Below are 12,419 nucleotides of genomic sequence, written 5' to 3'. Positions count from 1 at the left end.
AAGATGATAAGTAATCTGACTGTGTGATTATTATAGTAGGCTGAGATTCACACACAGATAGAAGTTCCTGAAGCCAGCCCCTCCAGGATTTGCAGGCTTTTTTTTGGGGGGGGGGGGGGTTGTTGCAGCCTAAAATGCTTGATCACGTGGTATTTAGTGATGTTTTTAGGTATTTTTTCCATTGAATTTGCAGGAACAAATGAAAACTGATTTTCAAGATGTGCAAGTTGTGATTTTTGTGTTTGTGTAACTCATTAAAAATCAAAGACAGCTTGTTCCAGGGAGAATAAAGCAGCTTTCTGTTCTGAGTGTTCTAAGTAACCTTATCAGAAAGGCTCGGAAAAAAACAAAATTTCTAACAAAAATCTGTTTTATTTGTAAATGAAGACGTTGGCACTCAATCTCAGTCAAAACAGCACCTGATTAATGCCAATAACAATGGCAAACCTTATGATCTTTTTGGTATGTATGACAAAATAAAAGAAATAAAGTAAATAAAACATTGAGTCAGTAAATTGAGACGCACATGTATGATGTTTTCTCAGGGGATTGCTATGATCAGTGGAACTTGCAGGAGGCAACATTGATTGGTCAGGTAACCAGTGCAATGGCATTAAAATGTAATGAAGATTTAACAACAGCGTTGATCTGTTTTCATCAAATTTCAAATTAGAGGTCAAATGAAATGCCAAGCTTCTCTGCGTAGGGTTTGTCATAATCAGAGATTGATCCCAGGTCATGAAATATACTTTTAAAAATATCAACGATTAAAATTTCCATTTTACTCTCCTTTAGTTACTGGCCATCCGATGCTTGCTATCATCCAGGCTGTCAGACAGGCATTGCAGGGAATCAGGTCTCAGACGGAGATACAACGTTGTGTCATCAGCGTAACAGAGATACAGCGCTCTCTGTTTTTCCATTTTGTGGCTAAGGGACAACATGTGCAAAGAAAATAAAATACAGCTTAGCACCATGAAAGGAAACCCGAAAAAGTTCTCTCTTCAAGGAAAGATTCTCCCTTTAATGAAAGAAGACAAGATTTGCATAAGATTGATCGTAATAGTAAGAATCTGTGTATATTTGAGCCTGACATATCTTCCAGTGAGTCATCAACTTCCACTGTTGCATAAAAACTAATGAAAACACATCAATGAGCCACGTTTATAACTGTGTTATCAACCAGTCAACCAGTTTGTTTCGGTTGTGTCTGTAAATGATTAAACCAGATTCAGAAACTGCAGTTAAACATCCCTGGAAAGTTGGAAAGAATCGTGGTGAGGTTACAAAAACAGTGTTTACATGGCAATACTTGACTGGCCGGTGAATCATCGTGCCAGATAATACTTTAAGCCAGGATATACTCTTTGTTTTGTCTTGTCAAAGCAGCGTCCCAACAATGAAAATAAGAAGGCTGTGTTTTTTCAAACAATACTGTTGTCTGTCTGAGAACAACATTAAGACGATCCAACGAGCATTTAAGGGAGGATTAACCTGTTGGTGGAATTAACTGTTACACCAACCCATTCAAAAACTGAGATGGAGGTTTGCAAGCTTGATAAATGACATTTCTTTAAGTTGTAGATACCTTCACCTGTCATACCAGGTGTGAACTGATGCACTGAGGACAGGGCCTCACAGTCGCTGAACTCTCCCTCAGCATTTCAGCTGGGTGCCTCTCAGTGGAGCCGGTATGTTCATGTTGTGGATGTGTCGGGCTGCCATTCCATTCAGGAAGAAGAGGAAGACTGCAGTGATCTGGCACCAGAAGGTGAGTGAGATGCTCACTGGTGACACAAACCCTCGAAGCAGAGCCACAAACACGCCAACACCTGCCGCAGACATGTAACCCGCCGCCAGCATCAGGGCTGAGCCCAGGACCAATCGACGGGCCGAGTCCTCGCCTTCGCTCAGCCGGGATATCACCTGGAACTCCAGGCCAAAGATGGCCGCCACCACAGCCAGAGAGACCAGAACCCGACAGCAGACCATCCCCACCTCCACCCCCTCCACACCGGACCGACCCAGCTGGGTGATGCAGTGCGGGGCTGACCGGTCGTTATGTCCAAGCGTTATCCTCCCCACCACATTTTCCACAGGCTCCGTGGTGCAGAAGCGCCACAGGCCAAACGTGCGTCCACTGGGTGTCTGAAGCCAGTTGCCATCGCACACAGCGATGGAGGACAGGAAGATGGACAGGACGGTGCAAAGGATGATCAGGCTGTGGACCAGGACCTCCAGGAAGAGACGATGCTGATTCCCCTGTGTTAAAGAGCTTCTGTAGACCTGCGGACGACATGGAGGAGTCAGTGCTGTTTTCTTTATTTAAAAGATGCCCCATCACCCTTCATGTTACCTCTCTGTCGTCCCAACAAGTGCAGAAGACTAGTAGCCCAGGTGAAAGATAGAGAGAGTCAGTAAATGAAAAACTAGAGCGTATTCACACACCGGATTCTCACTCCTGTAATGTTGTTGAATCACTTCACAGGCAACGATTTGACTGCGTCTCAAGATGGGAAGTAACTTGTTTGTTACTTCATTGTTAAAGCAAGACAAAAACAATGTAACAAGACAAACAGAAGATAACAAGATGTAATGAGACGAAAATGACAATACAAAACATGAAAAGACATAATAAGATGAAAATTACATGAAAGACATAACAAGACAAAAATGACATAGAAGACGTAATAAGACAAAAACAACATAACATAGAAATGGCGTAACAAGATGAAAACGAGATAAAAGATGTAATAGGACAGAAATTACATAAAATATGCAACAAGACAACAACAACGTAAAAGACGTGACAAGTCCTTACAGGACAAACACAAGATAAAAAACACAACAGGTGTTTATGTAGTTTTTTCGGGTACCTGTACTTCAAGTGAGCATTTATTTTTCTGACAACTTTTAACTTGTAAATGACATAAAAGGTGCAACAAGACAAAGAGAACTTATAAGACGTAATAACACAAAAATGATGCAACAAGACAAAAACAACGTAACAAAACAAAAGATGAAAATTGCACAAAAGACATAAAACAAAAACAACATAAGACATAAGACAGCAGTAAGAAAACTCATAACATGTCATTAGAAAAAAATGGTAACAGGTACTTAAGTAAATTTTTCTGGTATCTGTACTTCACGTGACTTTTACCCCTACATTTGAACACAAACATCTGTACTTTCTACTCCTTACATTTTCAAAACAGGTTTGTTACTTTAGTTTTAAAGCAATGATACGACTTCATGACGTAAGGACGTAACAAGACAGAAGCAACAGAAAAGGTGCAACAAGACAAATAAGACATAACAAGACATAATAAGACAAACATTATTTAACAATAGATAACGAGATGAAAATGTAAAAAGACAAAACAATGAGGAAACACTATAAGATGTGACAAGATGAAAATGACATAAAGGATGTAATAACACAAAAACAACGTAAACGACATAAGACAAAACAGAGAGGGAGACAACTGAAACTGAGTGGATTCCTGTAGCAAACTTTTTTTTAATAGATGCTGAATTAATAGTTTCACACTGAAAACAACGGCCACATAGATTTTTTCAATTAAACATTTATATAATGTATCATGTCTCATAGGAAACACATAATTACTTTGAAATATTTGTACTTTTCTTGAGTACTTCTGTTGTATTCTAGTCACTTTTTAGCTCATTTTGGCACACAAAACATATGATCATCTTATAAATAGATAAATTAAAGTGGAATAAATGAAACCAGAAGAGCTTACCTTGACACTGATGGCTGTCATGGTGTCTGCAGACTGTAGAGTCAAGTGTTCAGGGAGTGTCTGGCATTAATGTAGAATTAAAACTGACCCACAGGACAATAAGGGGTCCTACACTGAGAATACGCAGCTGAAATCTCTCCTGTCCTTTGCTCCGAGTCCTTTCCTTTCACTCTGGGACCAGGCTGACCCAGTTCCTGTAAAACTGAGCTGTAAGTGAGCAGGGGATGTATGAGAGGTTCAAGGACCACTGGCGACATCTAGTGTTCAAACGACAGAACGAAACAATGCAAGGAGGGTTTATAAGCTCAGAACCTTTGCATAAGACGTCATAGGGGCCTTTGCGAGAAAAAAAGAACATATAAAAAGACATAAATTGGATTTGAATAACATTAAAGAGATAATACTTTTTGTAAAGATTATCAGAACCACTGACCATATTGTATTTGCACACAGATCATATTTGGGAAGATGTTTGGTTGAAGTCTAAAAATATTTGTTATTTGTACCTTGCGTGGCAGCTGGATTTGCGAGATCACGAGAGAATCCATCTTGACAGGCTTCAAGTCGTCCGTCTGTGTCCACTCCAAAAGTTGTGCAGCCAGTCAGAATCCTTGGAGGGACTAAAACAGCAATCAAGTGTTTTTTGAAAGTTCCTGCCCTTTTCTCAAACAGTTTCTAAGGATGACTTCCCTTCTATTTTAAGTGTATGTGTGTGTGTGTGTCTTGACGTTGAATTGCTCCTGTAATCAACTCAAGGCCTGTGGGCCAGATAAGGACCTGCTGAATTTTTCCATGGCCCGTAAGAGGTTAGCTAAAAATCAGGCTGAGATGTGCGATATGATAAATAAAAAAAGTTGCATATGTCTGAGCTACTTTGAGACATCTGAACCAAAGACTGTATGATTTGAGCTAAAGCAGTATAAATGATGTAAAGCACCCTATGTGCTGTGATTGACTGCCACAGGGTTATATGCGCTCCACACCTGTCATTCGCTCAGGCAAGCCTCATGTTGAGCATAAAAAATGTTGAAATAGCAAAATTTCTCAGCTCAATGGTACCTTTACAACCGCCTAAAGACCACTGGTACAAAAAAAAACCTATTCTTTAACATCAAGGAATAAAAAGCCCAGACTGAAACCGTCAGCTCTGCAAAGACCAAAAGGTGAAGAGGGCCTCGGTGAACCCATCTTCTAGTGTTCATTTGCACTGCATCCTGTCTCCAAATGGTTAAATCATGTTTCTCAGGTGTCCCGGAGGCTAATGGAAGAGAACATGATGCACCTCGCTGCGAAATTTTGTCGAACTCTTCACTCTCCCTTTTTTAATCATGTCAACATCCAAGTGTAAAGCCAACCAATTTCATTTTATCAATGGAGCAGTGAAGGGGTACAAACTCTTGGTGACATTTATAGTCCTCATCTTTGTTTTTTGTTGTTGTTTTCTTTCTTTTCTTGTAGTTGTTTGCCAATTTCATACCGAATAATGCATGGACATTTTTGAGTATAATCATTATAATCATTATTTTTAAATACCAGTTTAAAAAATGATCACAAAAATTAAGGAATAACAAAATCTAGAGTGTTTAATCTCTGTCGCCAACTTAAACACACTCAAAATGACAGAAGTCAGATATTTATGGTAGTTCTACAGTAGTAAATCAAATGACTGAGGCATGTAATATTATCTAAGTCAATTTTAAGAAACAAGAAGAGGAAAGGAATTTCCAGGGAATTCAGTTAAATACAGCACTAGGTGGGGATTGACATTCAGTGAAAGTTAAATTAAACATAGGAGCAGGAGGAGGAAAAAAATCTGAAATAAAATAAATAAATACAGGAGAGCAGGGTTAGGGTTAGGGTTATTTTCATATATGTATACATATATATATATATATATATATGAAATATTTTCCAAAAATTGTATCTTTTTTCAGTTTGACTGGTGAATTGTACTGCATAATATCAATTAAAATATGGAGAACTTCTTCTTTTTTTTTTTTTACTGGGCTATTTCTTTTAATGTATGTGGCATTCGCCTAATATAAATACTTGAATAAAAAAAAACTACAACTTTGTCCACTGAGTTATTTTCAAAATAATAAAAAATTATCACTACCATACAGAGCGACCGTTTGACCCGTTTTATATTGAAATAAATACAGCATGAAAATAAGTGAGACACTGTTTATTCAAACCACAGAAATCACAACAGTGAATAATATTAACTTTTATTCTGTCCAGACCGTGATTTTCATGATGCTATTTAATGGCTCGGAATAGTAAAATGAAAAAAAAAAGGCTCCTCTGTTGTAGAGGCATGATTGGTTACAACTTTCACGCCACCCAATGAAAGCCTGTGATATTATGTCGGTCTTTGAGTCAGCCAATAGGATGAAGGGAGGGCGTGTCTGTATCTGACGGGGGTCGTATGATGGGAGGGACGGGCAGACTTTCTCCCTTCACCATCTCTCGACTCGTTTGTGTGCAGAGCGGCCACCTCGCCTTACTGGGACCGTGAATAAAGATGGCTGACCTCCAGGTGTGTATGGAACAAGGTAGTTAGCCGCATTTGCACATGGAAAAGCTGGTTCTTATTCATCTGCGTACCGTTAAATGAGCGGTATCAGGAGCCGTTAGCCGATGTGACAGGTTTAGCTAACCATTGCGGGTTGTGCCTAGGTGGGGAACCGCAAATCTCGCGAGAGCTGTCATTTATACTCAAACCATGATCATTTCGTAACCCTAACAAAGTATTTTGCCTTAAACCTTAACAGAGTTTAACCACGGCGTTGTGGTCAATATTAAACACAATTAAGTTGGTACAGCGGGTAAAATGAAGTAATAATCTCGCGAGACTTTCACAAATCTAGAGTTCCCATTTAGACACCACTCTTACAGCGAAGGCTTGTTTCCTTAAATTAGCACATGGCAACTAAACGAACGAGTATTGTTTCTAACTGACACTCTTGTGTACAGTGAAGGATATTACTAGCTGTTAGCTATTAACCCGTTCATAAAGGCGTGTTATTGAGGTGTGGTGGGACTTGCAATCCACCGTTATTCTTCTCCGTTATCTGTGCACTAATTACGGTTTTGTGTGTTTAATATATATTAACAGCCTGATATTACAGTATCACAGTCCATCTGCCCCTCAGTGTTGGCAGGTGGGCTGAAGAGGTCAAGATTGATCTATTAGTAAGATTGGAAACTTCAACATGGCTGCTGCTGATGCACAGCTCTCCATGCCCGGTCACAAGTTGAAGGAGTGAGTATTTATGTAAGGCAAAGTTCATAACCTGCCTTACACTCAGTCACATCAGGCAGCAGACCAGTATAAAGAGTTTAGGCCAGTGTTAAAATGGTGTTAGATTTAGCGGCTTCTTCCTGACCGCTGACCTACAGTCATTCAGCTCCTGACACACCCTGAGGATACTGTTAACATTGTTTGTACAGCCTGATCTTTGCTCCTCCTTACACATGATCCTATTACCTATTGTATTTCTGTTGTAGATTTCGTGGCCTTGGGTTTCATCCCATTGCAACATTCTGGCAGTTTTTTTAAAAACACATTTGGTTGCACTCACCAGCTACACATTCTTGTAGCATGATGAGTTTCTTAGTCCAGATTGGTCTTTTTCATGCATCAGCATGATTAAATCACTTTGAGGAGAAATATGTAAGTACTTAGCATTCAGAAACAAGTTCAGCAGTCCAAATAGTGAGTTTGAGCCATAAACTATATATTAAATAGGAATTCAACCTATTTAATAGACAATCTACAGTTGAAGGAAGTTTTTTTTCCCCCTGGCCTCTTCTACCCAAACTAAGTTCAGGGAGTTTTTCTGCAGCCTGCATGGACATCAAACAGGAGCACAACATTATATTTTGACAATGACAAGCAACGATGAGACCTCCACTGTAATTTGATCAGCTGTTTATAACTGTCAACTGTCTGGTGATGTGAAACTAGCCTCTTTATTCTGAAAACAAAAGCCCACTGCTCTTAAAATACACACTCTGAAGTTGAAGTGACTGCCTGCCAGACTCCATTAACATGTTGCTGAATTTAATCATTATATAAACATCTTATTGATGTTTTTTATGGCGCATAAACAGGGACTTGCTCATTCAGCCAATATTCAGCATTAATTTTAAATGATAAATGTAAAACGGGCAAACAAATAAGTTATTTTGGCCTGAAATGAGGAGAACATGCTAGCTTTAGCATTATAATCTGGTATTTCAACTTTGTATGTTTCCTTTGATGATATATCGTGTTCATTTTATGATTTAGTACAGATTTCTCCTTAAAAATATATATTGTGATATGATTTGGAGCACGGATGATATGGTCATGTTATATATCGGGTAAAGCGCTGGTATAACAGCTGCATGGCGGTCAGAGATCAGAGAGATCACTTGGATTTCAGGTCTTTACTGCATGTCTGTGATTTATTAGTGATAGCATTAACTAAGCATCAACTGAATAACTTAGCATAGCATTAACTAAAATTATTTAAGGACTATAGAATGAGAGAATTTGGAGCAAGTTAGCTGGTTAGTTTGTGTCTTGCTGAGGTAGATTTCTTAACTGAAACAACTCCACTCCAAAATCTAAGATCATGTCTAGTCTAATTTCTTGATATTGACTTATTATTGATTATATTGCCCAGCTCTGCTTGATACAACTTTTTTTTATATAGTCAAGCAAAATGAAGGCTCTACCAGTCAGTCAAAATTCACACCTTAGTCTTAATTCATATCAGTGCACTTTCTATACCGTATCCGACCCAGTCGTCCCCTTTGGCCCAGTTGGTACAGAGTGGCACAGCTAGTGGGTTTTTGTTGTGTGTTTGTGTGAAGGGGTCCAAGTGAATCAATGAGCTCATTGTACTTGAAGGATTTTGCCTCTTTTCAGTTCCACTGCATTTATCCCCAGACTGTGAGTGGAGGGATTTCCCGGATATCTCAGTCTGTGCTGAAGCTCAGCCTAAAATAATATCAATCTGTGTGCAGATTGTGACACCAGTTTAAAGTCCAACGCACTGATTAGCCGCCACCTTTCTCTTATCAGAGGCTCTGGAGGCGGCGGAGCGTTATTATGGTAGCTGTGTTAAAACTAGGGCTGCACAATTTGGTTAAAAAGCTGTTCTTTTAACTGAAACTGCGATATGTGATTTTTGCATTGCAAATTTTATGTTCTCTGTTCTCTCTAAAATCATGATGATGTGATATTTATCGAGGTCTGTACGAAACAAACATGTTTTCTTTCATCTGGAGAACAGGTCATCTATGCAACACTGCAGCACCTCATTATAACGCTGTTTTCTCATACATTTTTCCAATTCCAATTTGATTCTGGTTCTGCAATGTGCATATTGCTCAGCCATATTACGATTTTATTGGAATTGTGATAAATTTCACAGCCTTAGCCTTAACTAATAGATAGACAGTAGGCATATGTGATTCAGGCTGAGTTTAAAGAGATGTGCGCTGCATGAAGAATTCTCAGTAGGTCAGCAGAGGAGTTTAAAAAAAGAATCTATTCAGTGCCAGTGTCTCCTCCACACACAAAATGTTCCCTTCTCCAAGTGTGAGAGTTACTATTGATCTGATACAGCTGGACCCAACCTAAGGGATTTCATCTTTTCATCAATTTAGATAGCTCTGGCCTCTCTCATTAAATATGAGGCATTGACCGTGTGTTATATTAAAGGAAAATAAATATGTTTTTATTCACATTCACCTGAAAGACCAAAGGTGGTATTTTCAGGAGCCTGTGTTTCATAAAGGAGGTTTAGATAAGTCTGTCCTCTGTTATCAGACTTGAATGATCCTGTTAGTGTTCAGGCTAAACTTCATCTCAGGTGTAACCAGTGTGACACTTAACCTCCCCTCAGTACTGACAGCAGAAGTCAAAGTTAGGAATACACAATATGGATTTTTTTTAAAGCCAAAATTGGTAACTGATAATTACCTACTTCTTGCGGTCAAACAGATACAGATAATTTCACATTTTTATTTTTTAAAAACATTCATATAACCTTTAGTTCATGCACACCTGAGAGTAAGAAAGGCGGAGGTATAGTGAGCAGAGATGGACGATTTAAAGCTACAACAAGGGATTTTGGTATTTTATTGATTTTGGAGTCCCCTGTGGATAAAACTGGTAGTGTCTCCTACATCATAACTAGAATCTAAACTAAAATTATTCTAGAAAAATCACCTCATGCTTATTTTTTCACTGTAACTTTGCCTGGGAAAATGTAAACACATGCTTGTTTTGACTGTTTTCAAGAAGAACGTGACCTTGTGGTGGACATTAAAAATAAGTAGAACCAGCCAGTCTTTTCTCTGATGGACTTTTTTGCTCATGTATGTGATATAGAGGTGTCAGTATTAAATTGTGACAGTTTGGATAACCATTTAAAAACTCCCTGTAGTAGCTTTAATATTCCATCTCTGACCTAACTAAACCTACCTGACATCACTATTAACAACAAAAACAAAGAACATTTCTGAGTCTTCAAATGTTTTTCTAGTTCCCCAAAAAGTTCACAAATATACTGTGAGCATTTTGTCAAAGAATTCAAATGAAATGCTTTGACATAATCTGTAAAATCAGATATTATTATAGCAGATATTTAATGGTTATAATATCAGTATCAGAATAGTAAATAATAATATAAATTATATTTTATCAGCCTATAATTTCTAGGCCCCGATATTTAATGTGCAGTATTGTACGTAGTTCACAAGTGTGGTTCTAAGAGCTCCTTCTCTTCTTCTAATGTGTGTCTTGGTCCGTCCTCCTGTTCTGAAGTTGTCCGATCGTCTCCTCTGCAGGCTAAGTTTGATGCAGCAGCAGCTGAGGTGAAGCAGCTGAAGGCGAAGCCGGCAGATGATGAGATGCTGCAGGTCTACTCCCTGTTCAAACAGGCCACCGTCGGGGACGTCAACACAAGTGAGACGCCACTCTCTGCCTCCTACCACAAACACACCTCAGCCCTCGATAGTGTCTCCACTGTCTTTTTGTTCTTGTCATGGAAGTTGATTTTAGTTATTTCCAGATCTGGGGAAAAATACAAGTATGAAAAAATGTGCTTTCAGACCATTGCCATTTTAGTTTCTAAAATATTAAATTCAGAATTTAGAAAAAATAAATTGATCATAGTCTTTTTCGTGGCGTTTTTGAGCAGACAGCCAGCACAGCCAAACATTTTAGCACTGTGTAAGCGGGCATGGGCCAGAGCAAGCTTGATTCCCTTGAAAGTGAGGCAAGATGCACGGATTGTGACTTAATGAACACTTGTACACAGAGCTGCCTCTACTCCTGCACATCACATCCTGCAAAACAGCTCTGTCTTATAACTAAACCAAATCTGTAAATCTGCAAATTAGTTTGACAGAAAATGTGGCAATATCTTTTAAATTGCATATATACACACAATAGCATCAAAAATAAACAATGATTATGCTTGTCTGAACATCTGTGAGTTATGCAGTCATGTAGTCGTCAGAAAAATAAAAAGACTGACTTTACTGACTAAGGAAACTAAAGTTTTATGGCTGCGTTCATCACGATTTCCATGGATGCAGTGAATAAGAAAGACTACACTTTGCATTTTCCTTTTCTTGCTCTTTGTCCTCAAATGCATTACACCTTGAGCGCATAAGATTTCAGCCAACTTGTTTCATTTACTTAAACCTTGTCACTTAAATCTGACTTTGTCTCTCTTCTGTCTCTTCTGAAGGTCGTCCAGGGATGTTGGATTTCACCGGGAAAGCTAAATGGGACGCCTGGGAGAAGCAGAAAGGTACATGTTCAGTCCTGCAGGCGGTGCCGCTCTTATTTTTCTGTACCAACTTGAAGCATTTTAATTCGTATCACCACTCAGGTCTCAGGCAAACCTCGGAGAAGGAATTTTCAGTCCCTGTGTGGACAGAATGAGCTCTTGGTATATGTAGGATTTTTCAGTGACATTCACCTCCAGATTCACAGTGTGACTGGAAGACTTCAGGGTTATATCAGGCTAAACTGAAGCTCTGTTTAGCACTATTTTGTCACCAGAGACTCATGCTAACTTATTTTACTGTGAATGTTTCAAAATACCGTAATAATACACGGTTTTAATGATAATTATAATTTGAAACAGTAATAACAGTTGTTGGGAATCTTATTGTGGTTTAATGAAAAACCAATTAATGTTTCATCTCTTGTTTAAAGTAGTGCTGAATTATTCATGAATTTGTCTTCACGTATTCATTTACTTAAATGCATTTTCATAACCTGCCAGGCAAGAGCAAAGAGGACGCCATGAACGAGTACATCGCCCTGGTGGAGCAGCTGAAGCAGAAGTACGGAGTCTAACGTCGCTGACGACCACACACTGGACGGACCCAGAGCCTGATGGCCCGAGAGCGCTGGCTCCAGCAGTTCACCAGCAGTCGCCTCTCATCCCGCCGATGTGAAACGCCTTAAAACCCCAGGAGTGTGTCCTTACACATGTGGATGCCTGATGGACTGCGTAGTGGTCCCACCGAGATTGAACTGATTGATTAACCACTGCTGGTACTTTTCCTTCACCACAGTACCATCATGTTTTACTGTAGCGAGTCTCATCATTTCAATATAAAATCAGTCTTCTCTAA

At 39.1% G+C, this 12,419-nt stretch overlaps 2 protein-coding genes across 2 annotated transcripts; one reads left to right on the top strand and one right to left on the bottom strand.

Annotated features, from left to right (window-relative positions):
• Positions 1-799: 799 nt before the first annotated feature.
• Positions 800-3,934, bottom strand: tmem37 (transmembrane protein 37). Its single transcript, XM_084724164.1, has 2 exons — positions 3,768-3,934; positions 800-2,286 (listed from the first exon to the last, which is right to left on the bottom strand). Exons 1-2 carry the CDS (start codon positions 3,786-3,788, stop codon positions 1,657-1,659), a joined length of 651 nt encoding a protein of 216 aa, XP_084580290.1. The 5' UTR covers positions 3,789-3,934; the 3' UTR covers positions 800-1,656.
• A 2,234-nt stretch (positions 3,935-6,168) lies between these two features.
• On the top strand, positions 6,169-12,419 carry LOC146323263 (acyl-CoA-binding protein-like). Its single transcript, XM_084725475.1, has 4 exons — positions 6,169-6,306; positions 10,614-10,731; positions 11,522-11,584; positions 12,065-12,419. Exons 1-4 carry the CDS (start codon positions 6,292-6,294, stop codon positions 12,136-12,138), a joined length of 270 nt encoding a protein of 89 aa, XP_084581601.1. The 5' UTR covers positions 6,169-6,291; the 3' UTR covers positions 12,139-12,419.

The sequence above is a fragment of the Lutjanus erythropterus genome, chromosome 8, assembly GCF_056507025.1.
Source record: "Lutjanus erythropterus isolate fLutEry1 chromosome 8, fLutEry1.hap2, whole genome shotgun sequence".
In the NCBI taxonomy this organism is placed as follows: Eukaryota; Metazoa; Chordata; class Actinopteri; order Lutjaniformes; family Lutjanidae; genus Lutjanus; species Lutjanus erythropterus.
The sequence above is the reverse complement of the archived record's forward strand: the minus strand, read 5'-3'. Positions and strand labels throughout refer to the sequence as shown.

What these genes read in the sequence shown, in the direction of transcription:
- tmem37 (XM_084724164.1), bottom strand. Translation starts at nt 3,788, where the DNA reads ATGACAGCCATCAGTGTCAAG. An exon ending in TGACAGCCATCAGTGTCAAG is followed by an intron (nt 2,287 to 3,767) that starts GTAAGCTCTTCT and finishes TGTCGTCCGCAG; the next exon opens with GTCTACAGAAGCTCTTTAAC.
- LOC146323263 (XM_084725475.1), top strand. An exon ending in CGTCGGGGACGTCAACACAA is followed by an intron (nt 10,732 to 11,521) that starts GTGAGACGCCAC and finishes TCTCTTCTGAAG; the next exon opens with GTCGTCCAGGGATGTTGGAT. An exon ending in CGCCTGGGAGAAGCAGAAAG is followed by an intron (nt 11,585 to 12,064) that starts GTACATGTTCAG and finishes ATAACCTGCCAG; the next exon opens with GCAAGAGCAAAGAGGACGCC.